The sequence below is a fragment of the Rattus rattus genome, chromosome 2, assembly GCF_011064425.1.
Source record: "Rattus rattus isolate New Zealand chromosome 2, Rrattus_CSIRO_v1, whole genome shotgun sequence".
Lineage (NCBI taxonomy): Eukaryota > Metazoa > Chordata > Mammalia > Rodentia > Muridae > Rattus > Rattus rattus.
Window position 1 is genome coordinate 74,681,205 of NC_046155.1, and position 18,127 is coordinate 74,699,331.

At 49.4% G+C, this 18,127-nt stretch overlaps 2 protein-coding genes across 3 annotated transcripts; both read left to right on the plus strand.

Moving 5' to 3' along the window:
* Positions 1-16: 16 nt before the first annotated feature.
* Positions 17-11,561, plus strand: Tbc1d10b (TBC1 domain family member 10B). The gene is given in 10 exon segments (XM_032892589.1): positions 17-181; positions 183-922; positions 4,194-4,293; positions 4,551-4,658; positions 4,756-4,862; positions 8,892-9,006; positions 9,125-9,190; positions 9,380-9,569; positions 9,846-10,000; positions 10,086-11,561. Coding segments are annotated over 10 exon segments (2,388 nt in total). The 3' UTR covers positions 10,728-11,561.
* A 1,781-nt stretch (positions 11,562-13,342) lies between these two features.
* On the plus strand, positions 13,343-17,459 carry Cd2bp2 (CD2 cytoplasmic tail binding protein 2). 2 transcript variants are annotated; one of them, XM_032892591.1, is made up of 7 exons: positions 13,343-13,481; positions 13,965-14,071; positions 14,275-14,407; positions 14,530-14,687; positions 14,793-15,228; positions 15,303-15,409; positions 15,485-17,459. In XM_032892591.1, exons 2-7 carry the CDS (start codon positions 13,994-13,996, stop codon positions 15,593-15,595), a joined length of 1,023 nt encoding a protein of 340 aa, XP_032748482.1. In that variant the 5' UTR covers positions 13,343-13,481; positions 13,965-13,993; the 3' UTR covers positions 15,596-17,459. The 2 variants fall into 2 exon arrangements, with proteins under 2 accessions (XP_032748482.1, XP_032748481.1); XM_032892590.1 differs by having other exon boundaries at positions 13,971-14,071.
* Positions 17,460-18,127: the final 668 nt, after the last annotated feature.

The window sequence follows — 18,127 nt, forward strand, 5'->3', positions numbered from 1 at the left end:
GGGGCGGCCCGCAGCTATGGAGACGGGCCCGGCGCCCCTTGTGGCCCCGCCGCGCCGTCACGGCGCCTCCGCTGCCCCTTCGCCTCCGCCCCGGGGTTCCCGGGCCGGGCCGGTCCTAGTGGTGGCACCAGGACCGCCAGTGACTACGGCCACTTCGGCCCCCGTCGACCTGGTGGCCCCTGGGGGAGGCTCGGCCTGCCTGGGTCCCAGGATCGTCACAGACCTCGGCCTCGACACCCACGACAGCTACAGGCAGCACGGTAGAGCTAACCCTGGAGGCCTCACCCGAAGCCGCGAAGACGCAAGAGTTCCCCGCACCAGCGGCAGAGGCAGGAGCCGAGACGTCCGTGGCCTTGGTTTTGGGGACAGACACTCCAAAGACGGAAGAGGCTCGAACCTCGCCTGTCCCAGGACCAGGGACCCCCACTCGGACCCCTTCCAGAACGGCGTCTGGAGCCCTGACTGCCAAACCCCCGCTTGCCCCCAAGCCGGGAACCACAGTGGCTTCAGGAGTGACTGCACGGGGTGGAGCAGGGCAGGTGGCAGGTGGACATGGAGCTGCTACATCAGCATCAGCAGGGCCGGTGCCTGAGGACCCTTCAGGGCCTGTCACAGGCCCTCCCGGGACGTGCGAGGCTTCGGCTCCGGTGGCTAGGGTGACAGTGACCCCAGCTCCGGAGACTACTGAAAACTTTCAAGACCTGGGTTCCACGTCCAGTCTAGGACCTGGCATCTCTGGGCCTCGAGGGCAGGCCCCGGACACCCTGAGCTACTTGGACTCCGTGAGCCTCATGTCTGGGACCTTGGAGTCCTTGACGGATGATGTGAGCTCCGTGGGTTCAGACTCGGAGATAAATGGGCTGGCCCTGCGCAAGACGGACAAGTATGGTTTCCTTGGGGGCAGCCAGTACTCAGGCAGCCTGTGAGTACACAGTGGGCACCCGTGGGGGCTGCCTGTGGCCGCGGAGGTGGGGGCAGGGGAGGCGATGCACCTGGCCAGCCCTGACCCAGGGAGTCATTAGCAGGAGCTGCAGTGCTCAAAGCATCCTGGGGTTTCTGTGACTTCAGAGTTGAGGATCAGGGATCGAGGCAGTTATCTCGGTTTAAGCCTAGACCTTTCGTAGGCCGGTGTCCTTGAGCTAGTGGTGTCCCTGTTTCTGTGCCTCAGTTTCCTCTGAAGGAGGGGCTGAATGAAGTGGTACCTACTAAGCAGCTAAGATACCAGCTGCTTGGTCTGAAACTTTACTAAAAGGGCCAGACATTCTGGAAAGTTTCTTCCAGTAGAAATCTTAGGTCTCTGAGGGCAGACACCTTCAGAATAGCAGTCGGGGTATCAGTGGGCAATAGGCAGAATGGTGGGGTGAGGAATTCTGGTTGATGGAGGAGAGACCCTGAAGACAGGACTTTTGGGAGAGGGCAGTTTTGTATTTTCATTGAAGGGGAAGGGTGGGGGTGGCCTCTTCCCCATTTCCTCATCTCCCCTGCTCTAGTCGAGCTTTCCTAGTTCCTTCCAGGGAGGGGCCTGAGTCACTCCTAAGGTGGGGGTGTGTGTGATTGGCCTGACTTCTTCCTTCTCTCTGGATCCTGACCATTGCTTCTGTGCTCCCTAACCTGCTTGCTACTCTGTAACCTGGTTTGCTCAGCCTGGAGCATCGCCTAAGGACACTGCAGCCTGGCTCTGTACTAAGCACTGACTGAAGTCATTTTTAAGGCTCTCATCTGGAGGGGTTGCCTAAACAGCTTCAGTGTGATTGGTTGGGTTGAGCCTAGAGATCAGAGGGTTCCCGTGAGCACCTGGATGTGAAAAATCTGCTGGAGGGGATCTGAATCAGGAAGATGGGGAGGAAGGGTAGGTAGTACAGGCAGGGCTTGTAAGCTGACAACTCAGAAGACTTGATTGGGCACCAACCTTCAGTCTGAACTCTAACTGAAGTCTGACCCTGATCTTTTCTCCTGCACTTCTTTTACCTCATAAGAAACAAAACTGGAGTTGCCTCCCTCATCTAACATGGATGTGTGACTAGGGCATTCCTCCATATTGGTCTCTCCAGAGGAACTTGGTTCAAATTCGGTTTTAGAATGTCACTCCTGTGTAAGGTACTGTGCTGGGTGCTGTTTTTCTGCTTTATAACTTTGACACTTCAGAATCTGTCTCCCCTGCCAGAGGCATCACCTCTGAGGCAAGGCCGATTGTCACATACTAGCATGAACACTTTGCCCCTACAGGGTAAAGTCCAAGTTCCTTTGCCAGCATACTGCTCCTATTGCCCCACTGTGCTAGACTCTTTGGTGTGCCAGAGTGTGTATTAAATTAGCAGTGGGTGGGATTCAGGCCTGTCCTGCCAGGGATGCCCTTCGTTTCTCTTCCTTCCTTTTGGTACACTTCTGATGTCCTTTTTCCCAGGGAGCCTTCCCTGTTACTTACTGTCCTTGTAATAGTGACTGTGTGAATCTTTTGCCATTACCTCTCTCATCTGGTAGTGGATGTTCCTCCCCTTTCTGTTTGCTTTAAGATTTAACAGTGTTTTACTTTATGTATATGGGTATATCTGTGCACTATGTGCATATAGCGTCCAGGAGGCAAGAAGAGAGCTTCAGATCCTCTGGACCTGGAATTACAGACCATAGTTAGCTGCCACGTGGGAACTGAACCCTGGTTCTCTCCAAGACCTTTCAGTGCATTTACAGCTGAGCCATCTCTCCTGCCCTTCCCTTCCTTTGTAAGCTGTAATGTTCCTTGGGACAGGAAAAGTACCTTAATCTTTCCAGCCCTGAGAGTGTAGAACTGACATTAATGTGATAAGAGATGATGTCTCTGTTTAAGGAGTTTCTACACAGAATAAATTAACATCTGTTACGCTCCTATTTGAAAGTCTTTTGGTGTATTTTTCTTACTTGTCCTTATAACTGTAGGTAGTGACATCCCATTTATAGCTGAGGAAGAGACTGAACTTACATGTCGAGACTTCGTAGCTTCTTAGGGACAGAACTGGGCTTTAAGCTTTGTCTATGGAATTTTTTTTCTTACTTTTTCTTTTCTTCTTCTTTTTCTTTTTTTCTTTTTTCTTTTTTTCGGAGCTGGGGATCGAACCCAGGGCCTTGCGCTTGCTAGGCAAGTGCTCTACCACTGAGCTAAATCCCCAACCCCTATGGAATATTTTAATTTTTTTTATTTTTTTTTATTTTTTTATTTTTTTTGTTCTTTTTTTCTTTTTTTTCGGAGCTGGGGACCGAACCCAGGGCCTTGCGCTTCCTAGGTAAGCGCTCTACCGCTGAGCTAAATCCCCAGCCCCCTATGGAATATTTTAAACCCATGGTCTTTCTTCCATTTTGTTCTCCTGTAACTGGCTCCTGTAAGTAACCAACCATTTCCAGACAGATGGAGCACCTTGAGCATGGAGCTGACAGAATATCATCAGGGCAGAGAAATTCATTTTCTTTGGAATCTGGGGAGGTTGCAAAGAGGAGGAGGAGAGAAAGTCACAGATGGTCCAAGAAACCTCATGTGTCTTAGAATAAAATGGCACATCTAAGGTCATTTGTATGACTCCTGATATAGGCTGTTTACAAGTTCTTTCAGGTATATATTGTTACTCTCTCAACTTTACAAATGAGGAAATTGGGGCTTAGAAAAATTAAGTGACTTGTTCAAGGTCACGTAATGAGTAAAATGGTAAAACTAGGACTTAGATCCAGATTGAATACAAAATGTGGCTTATAGTTAATTTTTTTTTTTTTTTTTTGCAGTGATGGGGCTGAATTCAGAGCCCTTCACGTACAAGAAAACGCAGTACCACTGAATTACATCCTCAGTCACAATGTGTCTTTTTAGTATGACCAAAATTGGATGTATCAGAAGTGGGATTTAAATTATCCGTGTAGGGGTTGGGGATTTAGCTCAGTGGTAGAGTGCTTGCCTAGGAAGCGCAAGGCCCTGGGTTCGAACCCAAGCTCCAAAAAAAAAAAACAAAAAAAAAAAAAAAAAAATTATCCGTGTAGAGATTCTGTAGGGAAAGAAGCCTTCAAAGTGTGATGGTCTAGGCTTTGGATGATCAAGTCTTCAGACATTTTGATCTCACACATTTCTAGTTTCTCAGTTGAGCCTGAGGGAACTGGCTGGCTCAGATTCCCCAGCAGCCTGGGGCCCTACACTACTGCCACTGACTTCTTCCATACATGATCCGATTCTGCAGAGAGAGCTCTATTCCTGTGGATGTGGCTCGGCAGCGGGAGCTCAAGTGGCTGGAGATGTTCAGTAACTGGGATAAGTGGCTGTCACGGCGTTTCCAGAAGGTTTGAGGGCTGTATAGTGGGCTGGGCAATGTGCAAGGGTGGGAGTGGAAACTAATACTGTCTGCCCTCCTAGCACATTGAGGATCAGTGGGACTTGGGCATTGGGAGGAGGAGCTTTAAACTGTAGCCAGACCAGGTCCAACGTTGTCACATCTGGCATGTGGGAAGAATGTCTCTGGGAGCCTGATGGCTGGTGGGGAAAGCTTAGAGAATGTTCCAGGCCTGAAGCTTTCACCCTAGATGTTACTCTACCTTAGGTAAAGCTACGTTGCCGGAAAGGAATCCCCTCCTCTCTCAGAGCCAAGGCCTGGCAGTACCTGTCTAATAGCAAGGAACTCCTGGAGCAGAACCCGGGCAAGTTTGAGGTTTGTGCAACTCCAGGGTGTGGGGCTATGTGGCACTGTCTCTGCAGGAGAAATCAGTTCTCCCAGACCCTGAGGTAATCCCTGCTGTCCACTGCAGGAGCTGGAACGGGCTCCTGGGGACCCCAAGTGGCTGGATGTGATTGAAAAAGACCTGCACCGCCAGTTCCCTTTCCATGAGATGTTTGCTGCTCGAGGAGGGCATGGGTAAGAGCCTCACTGTGATTAGTTGGCAAACATCTGTTGAAGGTTCCAGGTAGATAGAAGACCAAGTCCAGGAAATTCATGCCCTCTAGGGCTCTTAGAAGAGTGATCGTTAATCAGTTGAATGTCAAGCAGTGTTAAGTGTCTGGTGAGGGAGATTCTAATTTGGGACTTCGTATAGGCACATTAAGGACTAACTGAGGTTGTATTTGTACTGGGTTTTAAAAGCTAGTTGGGGCTGGGACAAGCTAGGGTTTTCCTTCCTGGGAGGTTGTATAAGCAGTGTCTGGACACTGGGTTTTTATAGAGCTCAATCTGGAGAGAAGTTCAGGCCAGATCACTAAGAGCCAAGGCACTTGGGTTTTATTCTGTAGTTTAAGCTTCTTTCAGAGGAAATGTGTGCCACTCCTTCTAGTGTGTAAGGTGACTGATCTTACTTAGGTAGTCATATGGCCTTTCCTTGTTGTGTTGGAACTTGTACCTGGGGCCTGTAACACACTAGCCAAGTGTTCTATCATTCAGCTAGTTCCCAGCCCTAGATGGACATTTTTCTATCTTTATAAAATACATATTTTCTTTATGTAACAAAACAATATGTATATATTTTTTTTCTTTGAGATAATGGTCTGACTAGGTAGACAACACTGGCTTCAAATTCGGATCTCTGCCTCCTAAATGTTAGGATTAAAGGCTGTGCCACCACAGCCATAGCAAGCTAATTTATTTATTTATTATTTTTATGAGTGACCTTGAACTTGCTGGGCAGCCCAGAGTGTCTTGAACTCAGTATTCTATAGATATATACCATGCCTAGCTTAAATAAATATTTTTATCAATATGTTCATCTTTTAACAGTTATCGAGTACCTACTTCTCCTAGGTACTCTTCTAGTCACAGACGACAGCAATGAACCAAAACCGAGGAGCTGTCTTCCTGTGGGAATAGACAATCTTTGGTAGAGGCAAGTTTGTGAAATGTGGAAAGTAGTGGCCAGCCCTGTGAGGGCAAACAGTAAAGGAGGATGAGAGTGTATGGGACAGAATCCAAGGGCACAGAGTACAAGAGACTTGCTACTTACTAATAAAGAGCAGAGAACTGGAGGAAATGTAGGTTTGGGTTACGCTGAAAGTTCTAGAGTCAGACATGGTAGCTTATGCCTACAGTCTCAGGTATTTAGGTGAACTTTGGTTGGGAGCTGTGGCTTAGACCAGCCCTTAGGAAGCTGTGACAGGATTATCCTGAGTTTAAGGCCAGTCTTAACATACATGTTGAGTTCAGAACAGTTTGGCTAGAGGATGACTCCATCTCAAACTATGTGGAGCTTTTGAACTGGACATCCTGGGGATGTAGGCAGGTTGGGTACCCAGTATATTATGTCAGGATTTCAAGAAAGAGGGTCTTTTTGTTTGTGTGTTTGAGATAGGGTTTTTCCGTGTAGCTCTGGCTGTTCTGGAACTCACTCTGAGGACCACCCTGGTCTTGAACTTGGAGATTGACCTGCCTCTGCTGGGATTAAAAGTGTGCAGTGCCACTACTGCCTGGCTCAGGAAGGAAGTTTAAATTGGTGATAAATTGGAAACTGGAAGTGTGTTTATGGAAGGATTAGGCTCACTCACTGGACAAGATATCACCAAGCAGCAATTATAGGTACAAAGGGAAGATGTGACCTGGTGTGGTAGCACACATCTTTCACTCCTAGCACTGGGGAGGCAGAAGCAGGTGGATCCTTGTGAGTCCTAGGCCAGCTGGGCATTCATAGTGAGACCTGTCTCAAGAAACAAGGGAGATAGGTAAGATAGGCAAGCAAGCCTCGAGCCCTGAAGTACTGGTGTTTTAGGATTGAGAAAATGGAACAGTCTACAGAGGATACTAGGACTAGAAGCTATAGAGGTAGAGGGGAAAGTCTGATTTCAAAAGCAAAGTGAAGAAGAGCCTCAAGGATCAGCTTCAGGAAATAGTACTGAGGGATGAGTAAATCACCTCTGAGAACTAGATTGACACACCACTAGGTTAAGTCATTAGGGGCTTGTTTTTGAGACACCCTTCCAGTATAACTCAGAGTTAAAGAAATCTTCCTGCCTTGGCCTGTCCAGTCTTGGGGTTAAAGTGTGATCCACCATGTCTGTCTCATTAGTGACTTGATAAGAACACTGTTGTGGGGGCATATGGAAATGCCTGCCAAGAGTGTAGGAGGAGCAACATGGAAGACAGCGTAGTTCTAGAGAGGCTTGGCTGACCAGGGAAGAAGCTCTGTTCTTTGGAAGGGAGAGTGGGATTAAGGGACACGGTTAAACAGAGTGAGGACCAGTGGAGTGGCTCAGTGGATAAAAGTACTTGATTGACAAGCTTGACAACGTCAGTAAGAAAAAAAAAACCCAGCAAGTCTGGAAATTTAGCTCAATGGTAGAGTGCTTGGCTAGCATGTACAAGGGTCCCAGGGTCAATCCTAGCACTGCAAAAGAAATAAAGATTTAAAATGCAGATTGTTAGTATGCTGACAGGAATGATTAAGAGACAAGAGAACTGCTGAAGCAGAGAACGTGGCACATTCATAGCACAAAGGAAGGCTGGGGTCCAGTCATAGGCAGAAGCTACATTTTTGCATGCCTGGTGCCCAGGTATGTCAGAAGAGGTGTGAAGGTCATCTGGAACTGGAGTTACAGATGGTTGTGAGCTGCCATGTGTGTGAGTGCTGGGAATTGAACTCAAGTCCTCTGTAAAGCAACAGATGCTCTTAACTGTTGAGCCATCTCTCCGGCTCCAGTACATTGTTAGGGTTAGTTTGGTGTGGATTACTTTTATTATGGGTATTAGGTAAAATAACCAGCATCATCAGACGTGTTAACTCATTAGGACTTTTGCAAAGTAAATAGCAAAGTAAGTAATCAAGGGTGGGGATGTAGCTCACTCAGTAGAGCGCTTGTCCAGGATGCAGGAAGCTCTGAGTTTGATTCCCAGCACCACAGAAAGCCAAGTGTGATGGTGCATACCTTTAATACTGGTACCAGAGAGATGGAGGCACGAGGGTCAAGGTCAGGGTCACTTTTGAGTATTGAGGTTGGAATCCAGCAAGCCCTGCATGAAACCCCATCGTAGGACTTACTAAATAACAGTGAAGTAGGTGCAGATATAAGTGATCATCTGAGTGACTGGGTTTGGGGTGCAGATATAAGAGCTCACATCTGAGTGACTGGATTTGGGGTGCAGATATAAGAGCTCACATCTGAGTGACTGGATTTGGGGCGGTACTAGTATAAGCAGTTTTAGCAGTGTGACTTCAGGCAGGAAGATTGGGAGACCAAGAGATGAGGTCAGAGATGGAAGTAACTGTGGATGGAGAAAAGAGATTAGGTTGGGGATTTAGCTCAGTAAAGCTGCTTAGCTTGTTTAAGGCCCTGTTGGTCCTCAGCTCAAAAAAAAAAAAAAAAAAAAAAAAAAAGAAAAAAGAAAGATTAGAGAACCAAGTTCAGGATATAGTATGCCTCAGACTTGGTGGATGTTTTTGAGTAGATAGAAATATGTTTTTGAGTAGATGGAAATTTCAGATATGCTGGAACTCAACAAGGAAAAAGAGCAGGGCTAGGGCACAGATCTGACTTGATGTAGAGATAAGAAAAAGATGTGAGGTACAGCTGGCTTCCTGGCCTTCACCAAGAACCAGGACCAGTGGACATGCTGAAATTCAGTAAAACATAATAGTTCAAGATTGCCTGCCCTGGAGGATGAAAACACTTATTTCCAGAGGAGGGACAGTGCTATAGAATGGACAGGTTCCTGAAGAAAATGACCATGATTGCTTTATGGCTAGTTACAGGTGCAAGAGGAAATGGGTAGGAAGTCTATGGTGTATGTAGCTAAGGGTGAAAGGCCAGGACATAGAACTCTTGGGATGCTGAACCTCTAGTAGGCAGGACAAGGAAGGTAGATGGCTCTGCGGTAGTAAAGCTCTTGGGTTAGCTTGGACTTGATGTAAGGGATGCTGGCCCAGGGTTAGGGCAGGTTTGATGATTGCCGTCTTCTGTACTCCCTTAGGCAACAGGACCTGTACCGAATCCTGAAGGCCTATACCATCTACAGGCCTGACGAGGGCTACTGTCAGGCCCAGGCCCCAGTGGCTGCCGTGTTGCTCATGCACATGCCTGCTGAGGTCAGCATAAGTGGACCCGTTTGGGGTGGGGGTGAGAAGATCTAGACATACCATGGTGAAGGGAGAGCTTCATACTCCCTACTTCTCAGGCCCTGCCTTTTGTTCTTGCCCTTCTTAGCAAGCGTTTTGGTGCCTGGTACAGATCTGCGACAAGTACCTCCCAGGTTACTACAGTGCAGGGCTGGTGAGTGTCTAGAAGCTGGGTGCACTGGGGCTCTGACTTTCCCCAAGGCTGCCTTAGGTCCTTGCCTTGCCTCATTTGTCTTTCTGTCCTTCTACCACTGAGGTTAAGACAGCCTCTTAGGCTTGATCATATCCTGAGGGAACCGTAGCAAACCAGACCCACTTCTTATGCTCTTCCTACCACCTCTAGGAGGCCATTCAGTTGGATGGAGAAATCTTTTTTGCACTCCTGCGCCGGGCTTCTCCGCTGGCACATCGTCACCTTCGGCGTCAGCGCATTGACCCAGTACTCTACATGACAGAGTGGTTCATGTGCATCTTTGCCCGCACCCTCCCCTGGGCTTCAGTGCTGCGTGTCTGGGACATGTTTTTCTGTGAAGGTATTTCAGTGGCTGGCCAGGCTGAGGGGGGAGGCTAGGATTTGTCACTTTACTGGTATCCCATAGACAGGAGTACTGTTGGGTCTAGGCTTCATGATAAACAGTCTGTAAGATGGGAAAACAGGACCCACCTTGTTCAGCCAGCAACCTAGAGTCTGCCTGCCCTCCAAGAAATCTGCAGCCCATAGCAACTCTCCTCACCTGTAAGGCTGGCAGTAAATAGCAGGTTGAGATCCTGGACCTGATCTCTCTTTGCATTCCTCCCTGACCCTGTAGGCGTTAAGATCATCTTCCGAGTGGCTCTGGTCTTACTGCGACACACACTGGGCTCTGTGGAAAAGCTGCGCTCATGTCAAGGCATGTATGAAACCATGGAGCAGCTTCGGAACCTGCCACAGCAGTGTATGCAGGAGGACTTCCTAGTGCATGAGGTAGGCCACAAGCCTCAGCACACCCTGACCTGATTAAGCCCATTCCCACACAGGTCTATACTCTGGCTCCCATGTCTCTGTCTAGGTAACCACCCTCCCTGTGACAGAAGCATTGATTGAGCGGGAGAATGCAGCCCAACTGAAGAAGTGGCGAGAAACTAGGGGAGAGCTGCAGTATCGGCCCTCCAGGCGACTACATGGCTCCCGAGCCATCCATGAGGAACGCAGGCGGCAGCAGCCACCCCTGGGCCCTTCTTCTAGCCTCCTCAGCCTCCCTAGTCTCAAGAGCAGAGGCTCCCGGGCAGTTGGAGGGGCTCCTTCCCCACCACCTCCTGTCCGCAGGGCTAGTGCTGGGCCTGTCCCTGGGGCTGTCGTCATTGCTGAGGGACTGCATCCATCCCTTCCTTCACCTACTGGCAACAGCACCCCACTAGGCACCAGCAAGGAGATCAGGCGACAGGAGAAAGAGCGGCAGAAACAGGAGAAAGAGCGAGAGAAGGAGCGGCAGAGACAGGAGAAGGAGCGGGAAAAGCAAGAGAAGGAGCGGCAGAAGTGGGAGAAAGAGCAAGAGAAGGAACAGCAGAAGCAGGAAAAGGAACGGCAGAAGCTGGAGAAGAAGGGCCAAGGCCGGAAACTTTCCTTGCGTCGAAAGGCAGATGGGCCCCCAGCACCCCAGGATGGTGGGGACAGGTCAGCAGCTGAGGCCCGGCAGGATGCTTACTTTTGACCTCTTGTTGGTTCTGGATGGCATGGCCCTCCTCCTCTCCCTCAGCCAACAGCAGCCCTGGCAGGGCTCTCCCAGCTCCCTTGGCAGGCTCTTCCTTTTTCTAAGGAAAGTGGCTTGATTCCCCTGACTCCTTGCCAGCTGCTGATCCCTACATGGCCGGGACAGCCACAGTGCATGGGACAGCTACATTTCCTAGGGTAACAGTGACCAAGTCTGGAGACTCTTTCGTCCAGATAGGCTCAGCTTGGGTCTCTGTCACGCCTATGAAGTTCTTCTGGGGTGCTGTCTTAATTTGCCTTTGGTCACCACAGTGACTCTTGGCAATGGCAGTTAGCAGATTCTTACACTCCAGTGGCTTCCCTTAGATGGTGGAGCTAGGTTCCTTTTCCTGTCTTGGGGCCCTGCCTGTCACCCCACTGTTTTCTGGGGGCCAAGGCTGTTTTCTCTCCTGGATATCCTTGTGTTGTAATTATGTACAGAAGGTCAGATTGGCCTGGGGTGGGTGCTCTGTCCTTTCCCCATTCCACAGTGCGTCTATGCTCCAGTTTATTTAAGAGGATATGTTAGGAAGTGTCCTCCGTTTCCTTCCCACCCATGTCCTGCTCTTTCCTAGCCCACTTGCTCTGTATGCTCAGGCCTCTCTGCTGAGAGTCAGAAAGCCTATCTTTCATTTTGTTCCCTTCCAGCCATCAAGCCCCTCTCTGAATAAGGGTCTTCCCTTGAGTCCAGGGGGTGGAACCCAATGTTTACATTCTCTTCTGTCTTGGTCCCACCCCAGTGGCAGTTTCGTGGCGCTTTGAGGAACCGGAAAAAGAACCTGCTGTTCTATCTGGATCTGTCTCCTGCCTTGTTATTTGAAGAGTGCTATAGAGTAAGGGGGAAGGAGCCAGGAAGAAAGTCTGACTCTCCATAGGTTCAGTCTGCTGATCTTGGCAGGAACATCTAGACCACTGGTTCTCAACCTTCTTAATGCTGTGACCCTTTAATACAGTTCTTCACATTGTGGTGACTCCAACCATAAAACTATTTTCATTATTACTTAATAACAGTTTACTACTGCTGTGAATCATAATGTAAGTTTCTGTGTTTTCTGATAGTCTTAGGCAACCCCTGTGAATAGTATTCGACCCCCAAAATGAGTCACAGTAAACCGTTGCTCCGTCTCTCATCAACAATCAGTGGTCCAGCTCCTCCTCAGCTTTGCCTGGGATCTGCTGCCTCCGCTGTCACTGGCCTCCTGGGACCCTCTGCACAGCTTACAGCCTCGGCCCCCTGGAAGCTGAAGGAGGGGCTTCGAGTGCCTGCAAACCACCATCTTTAGATTGGGCTGGGTTCTTGGTCAGCAGCATGGTGCAGCTCCTGGTACTGGGCTTCTAGGGTGGACAGACTGCTTTTGGTTCATCCCAGCAGGTGCACACAACCAAATTGTCCAGCTCTTGTTTTCTGTGGCAAGCCTTTTGCCCTCCAGTCTGGGTCAGGATGATAAAGTCTTCTGATAAAGCTTTTGTGGCCATAAAGCAAGAGTTCCACTTGGCAGTTCTTCTGCAGGATGAGGATCAGGGTGTGGTCTCCAGGTAGAAGAGAAAATTCCTTCCAGATGAACCAGTAGTGCTGAGAGCTGGTGTTTTTTCAGGGTCCTGTCTATAGCAAGATGCTCTCTTGGTGTAGGACTTGTGTTTCTTCTGCCTACAGAAGAAACTAAGGTCACACCTTCAATGAAGTTTCACAGTGATTCAGAATGGGAGAAAACCCTGGAGGAGAAAGGTGGTGTCCATTTGGCCACCCTCTTCCAGCTCTAGTAGGATCACCTGAGCTATCTAGCCTGAGGGTGGGGGTGGGGCAGAGGTGTTCAGGTTTGAGTTTTTCCCCAGAGCTCCAGATCTAAACCTCACTATTGAGTTAGATCTCACTGGTCCCACCTTTGCAGGAGCTGAATTTCAGCACCTTGACAGTTTGCTAAGGGGTCGGGGTAGGCTTCATCTTGTAACTAATTCAAGAGCTTTTTCGGGACCTACACCTGAGAGCAGGGCACCATGGGCTTCTGCCTAGTTAGCACCAATGCCAGCGCCACCTCCTGTGACGGCTGTCCCACTACAGAAACTAGGAATTAAGTGGGGGAATAGACATGGTGCAAATGACTTCCTGGGTTCTAAAAGGATTTGGTTTGGAAAGTGCCCGAGTGCTTACAACCAGAAGCAGGACTCAGGGAGAAAAAGATTTAAAAAAAAAAAAAAATGGTCTCATGTTGTATCGCAGACTGGCATCAATCTCGCGACAATCCTGTTTCAATTTCCTGAGTGTTGGGATTGCGTTAAACTTGGAAACCCGAGTTTCTACTGAATGCCATTAGGCGTACATAATCCTATCCATAAATGCAAACTGAAACCCAAGGCCCCTGTTCGGTCTGTGTCCCTCCAACCGGGCCTTGGGAACCTCTTTTAGCAAACAGAACGCCACGTCTTCACCGTCTCCTCCATTGCAGAGGAATAATAAAACATTTCCCGCCATCTTCAAATCCCGTGAGGCAAGTACGGAGTTCACGCGAGTCTTTGCAGGTCTTACGTTACTTCCTGCGGAGAGTCGGCAAGGGATACATCCGCCCGTTCTGCCAGTCTTTTGGATAGAAGTGAAGCCACTTCCGGCCCCTATGGCAGTCTTCACAGTCTTTTTCCGGGTGATGGAGGCGGATGCCCCGGATGTAATACCGGCGAAAGCATCTTTCCTTTTCTTCCCCGTCTGACCCTGGATTCCTAGGTGAGCGTCGGCGGGTAAGATTATTTGAATCCCTGCGGCTTTGCCTCGCTTCTAGCTTCTACGCCGAGTTGGACATGACGGAGCAGGTCGCTATGTGGAATTCGGGTTCCGAGGCTACTAGGGCGCCAGCTTTTGCGTCCGACCGGCCTCTGAGGGCACTCGGGTGGGAGAGGTGGTTGAGCTCTGTAGCTCCGGACTGGTAGGGAAGTGATGACGTAGGGGGAACCTGCTCCCTACCCCCCCATACACCCAGGTGGGAGTACCCACAGGGTCCACGCGGGGGCGGAGAGCCTTCACATGTTCTCCCTTTTGGGCCCCTGAATTGCCAAATCAATTCCGGACGTCGTGCCTGCTAGTTCTTCTTTCAGGTGGTTTAGTGATCGGTCCTCTCTCAAATTTACCAGGAAAAATCTTTGTGGAGCCTGTACACTCTCGCGGCCCTCTCTTGTTACTTAATTTCCTCACTTCATATCTTTTCCCGAGGTCCAGCTGGAGGAAATCTACTGCCAATCATGCCAAAGAGGAAAGTGACTTTTCAGGGTGTTGGAGATGAGGATGATGAAGATGAAATCAGTGTTCCCAAAAAGAAGGTGAGATGGCCAGATTTCTAAGTTCTATGGAGGCCTAAGGGGAAAGAAGAGGGAGCAGTGCAATGGGAGAAAAGCTGGAAGCCAAGGAAGGGTTAGTTTTTCCCGGTCACTGGGTTTGGAAGGATTCGAGTTTATGTACAGATCCTGGAATATTCGAGGAACTAGCTAGTCTTCCTTTCTCATTTACTTCGTCCTACTCATAGCTGGTGGACCCTGTGGCTGGAGCAGGTGGTCCTGGGAGCCGCTTCAAAGGCAAACACTCTTTAGACAGTGATGAAGAGGATGATGACGAGGGGTCCAGCAAATACGATATCCTGGCCTCAGAGGATGTCGAAGGTGAGCTATTTCCAAAGCATTAACTGTGTTGGAGGGACAGGTCTTAAGTAGGGAGGTGGGAGGTGTACTACCTGTTTCTTTTTTGCATGTCTAGCATGGGGCCCCCCATGTCTTTGGTGCAGGTCAGGAAGCAGCTACTCTCCCTAGTGAGGGGGGTGTGAGGATCACACCCTTCAACCTGCAGGAGGAGATGGAGGAAGGCCACTTCGATGCAGATGGCAACTATTTCCTGAACCAGGATGCGCAGATCCGAGACAGCTGGCTGGACAACATTGACTGGGTGTGGCCCAGGATCTGTCCTGGCTGAGCTCAGCCTGGGAATGCTGGTGCTGGGCCTGGGTCCTGGTGGAGTTTGTAAGAAACGATAACTATCTTTCACTTATAGGTGAGGATCAAGGAACGGCCACCTGATAAGCAGCAGGTTTCAGACTCAGAGGAGGAAGGCAGCCTGGGTCAGACTCCAATGAGTGTCCAAGCCCTCCTGGAGGGACTTCTGGAGTTGTTATTGCCAAGAGAGACAGTGGCTGGGGCACTTAGGCGTCTGGGGGCCCGAGGAGGAGGCAAAGGGAACAGCAAGGGGACTGGACGGCCCAATTCTCCCCAGCGTCTAGACCGGCTATCTGGGTTGGCTGATCAAATGGTGGCTCGAGGCAACCTTGGTGTATACCAGGAAACAAGGGAGCGTTTGGCTATGCGACTGAAGGGTTTGGGGTGTCGGACCCAGGGATCCCATGACCCCACACCTCCACCCTCCCTGGACATGTTTGCTGAGGAAGTAACAGAGGGGGAACTGGAAACTCCAACCCCTACCCATAGAGAAGGTAAGAAGGGCACAGGAGGGGCAGTATGGGCAGGAGACCGGGTGCTTGAGGCCCAAGTTTCTTCATTGTTTTAGAAGCAGATTCAGCTGGAGATGGTCTGATGGATGTGATGTGGGAGTATAAATGGGAGAACACGGGGGATGCTGAGCTGTACGGACCCTTTACCAGTGCCCAGATGCAGGTAAGCCCCTTCCCGCCGTGGCTGTCCACCCCAGCTTCTGTCATCTTGCCTCAGTTTTGTCCTCTGTTCTTACAGACCTGGGTGAGCGAAGGCTACTTCCCGGATGGTGTTTATTGCCGGAAGCTGGACCCTCCAGGCGGTCAGTTCTACAATTCCAAGCGCATTGATTTTGATCTCTACACATGAGCCCGCTAAGGGCCCTGTTTGGCAGCCCCTTCTTTCTTGAACTTGGCAGAGGAGGTCCCAGCTGCCCTGGGCAGTGAGGATATTGGAGGCCACTCTAAAGCCAGTGTCTCTTTGTCAATAAAAGCCTTGAGTATGCATCAGGGCCTTGACTGCTAATGGCCAAGAGCCAAGGCTTCTCCATAGCTCCTTTTGGCTTCACCTGGTGGGTCCTTGAGTTTCCTCCCAAGAGACTTCCTCTTATGCTTCTCTGGTGTCTTGGACCACCTCCGTTTTGTTTCCCACTCTGGAGGCAGAGGGAGGGCCCATCAGGTGTCCTGTGTAAAATTCCCTCTATCACTGTTCTCTGTCATGCTGATCTTGGCTTTTAGGACCTCACATTCTCTGTCCTGGCAGCTCCTTTGTAGCTGGGACATTAGGAAGACTTTGAAATCCTATTGGGAGATCCTCTTAAACATGGATTCTCCTCTTCTCCCTAGTCTGGTTTTACTACCCCTCACCCTCCTGCAGTAGTTTCCTTAGCTCTTAGGTGGAGTATGAACTTGGTAGCACTTCAAGGTTACTTGGGCCACCATGTGACACAGCGAGGGGCAAAGGGCAGGAACTTACTGGAGACCCACAGTAAACTAGAGAGGTGGCCCATTCACCTATTCCCTGACCTTTCTTGGCATAAGCTTTTCTTGCTTAGCCTTTCAAGCATTGTCTACATTTCCTGGGCTCCCACGTCTTGGGCGTGGGGCTAGTGCCTTGAGGAAACCTCTGGTCTGGTCCCCATGCAGGAATCCAGAGTGTGAGAGGCAGACAGGGACCTGACAGTTCTCACCCCACCGTGCTGCTTTCTGCTCACCTTGTCTGTACAGGAGGCCCCAAGAGCTGCAGGCTAGTGGGTCCAGGCTAAGGACTTGGGAAGTGGGGTTCAGCTCAGGCTTGGCTGCAGACATTAGATGCAGAGACTTCTGACCTGTCTAACAATTAGACCTGTTACTGCCAGTGTAGGGACGGATAGTTTCTTTGACTTCAAGAAGCCCATTAGTGGAAAGACATCTGACTTGGTGTGTTACTAAGACAGCAATAACCCTGTAGTTATTTGTAAGGTATTACTGGTTAAAGAGGAACCAGCTTTCTGAGATACTTAGCAGTGAAAACCTGGTGTCTTGGGATGAGTAACATCCAGTCTTGTTGCCTGACTGATTGTTCACAAGTGTTTGGTGAGAGAGACACCGAGGTGCCCTCCAGGTTCCTCAGGCTTAGCTGACCTAAAGCTGATCTCTTCCTCATGCTCTCTGAGGCACTTCCCTGATAATACCCAGGAAGGGCAGAACATCCCTGAAGATACACACATCTGAGCCCCAGACTGGGTGAATATTACTTATGTTTTATGTGGCAGAGGGAAAGTGTAGGAAGAGGATTATGTAGAAGTGACGTTGAGGTTTGGTTTGGTTTTGGTTGTTTTTTGTTTTGTTTTGTTTTGTTTTTTAATTTTTTGAGGTGGGGTCTCACTATGTAGCCCTGGCTGGCCTGAAATTCACAAGAGATCTGCCTCCCCAAGTGTTGAGACTAAAGGTGTGTGCCATGATGCTGAGCAAAATTGAGAAATTTTGAGACTGGGAGATTACCTTTGATTATTGGGACCATTGTGATCTCGGGGTTCTTATGCTGGAAAAGGAACTGATCCTAACAAGATCAGAGAACTGAAAGCTGGTGGAGAGGAGTATGTGTCAGGGTGCAGGCTTCCTGGAGAGCTGGGAAGGCAGAAGGCAGGTCCTTCCCAGCTAAGTGCAGCCCCACACTGGTAGCCCAGTGGAACCCACTTTGGACTTGTACCCTCTAGAATTGTATGATAATAAATTTGTGTCAAGCTGCTTAAGTTGTGGTGATGATTTAACAAAGCACTGGAAGAAAGTGAATATACACCCACCCACTCTGGAGAGCCACGGCCACTTTAGAACCAACCCCTCTTAGGACTTCACCAGAGGTCTTTGTTGTCTACGCATCCAAGCACTAACCTGGCCCAATCCTGCTTAGGTTTCGAAATTGGGTATATTGTGGGTTGTACAACCAATGGACTTCCTAAATACAAAGCCAGTAATTGGATGGGTTTTTGTTGTTGTTTTGAGACAGGGTTTCTTAGACACTGACTGTCCTGGAATTGATTATGTAGACTAGGCTGGCCTTGAACTTAGAGAGATCCATCTGCCTCTGCCTCCCAAAGGCTGGGCAAACTGCCTTCCTCTCCACTCCCTCTCCAATAACAAAACCACAATGTCATTTCTTAAAAGGGCTGAGCAATTAAAAGGGCTCAGACTTGATTCTCAGCACTTACACATGGGCTCACAATCGCCCATCACTCCAAGGGAGTCTCTTACCTTCCAGCTTCAGGCACTGGGCATCCAGATGATTGAGAGAATAGAAAGGCAAAGCTCCTATACACATTTAAAGATAGTTCTTAATTAAAAGAAATGAGTTTCACTTTAGCTGACAAATCCTTATTCTCCAGCCCTGGTGACCACTGCTGATATCCTGTGTCTGGGTGTT

Bases quoted from the DNA above. Each gene is read 5' to 3' on its own strand.
- Cd2bp2 (XM_032892591.1), top strand. From the start codon at position 13,994: ATGCCAAAGAGGAAAGTGACTTTTCAGGGTGTTGGAGATGAGGATGAT. The intron at 14,072-14,274 runs GTGAGATGGCCA...TCCTACTCATAG, and splicing joins TCAGTGTTCCCAAAAAGAAG to CTGGTGGACCCTGTGGCTGG. The intron at 14,688-14,792 runs GTGTGGCCCAGG...TTTCACTTATAG, and splicing joins GGCTGGACAACATTGACTGG to GTGAGGATCAAGGAACGGCC.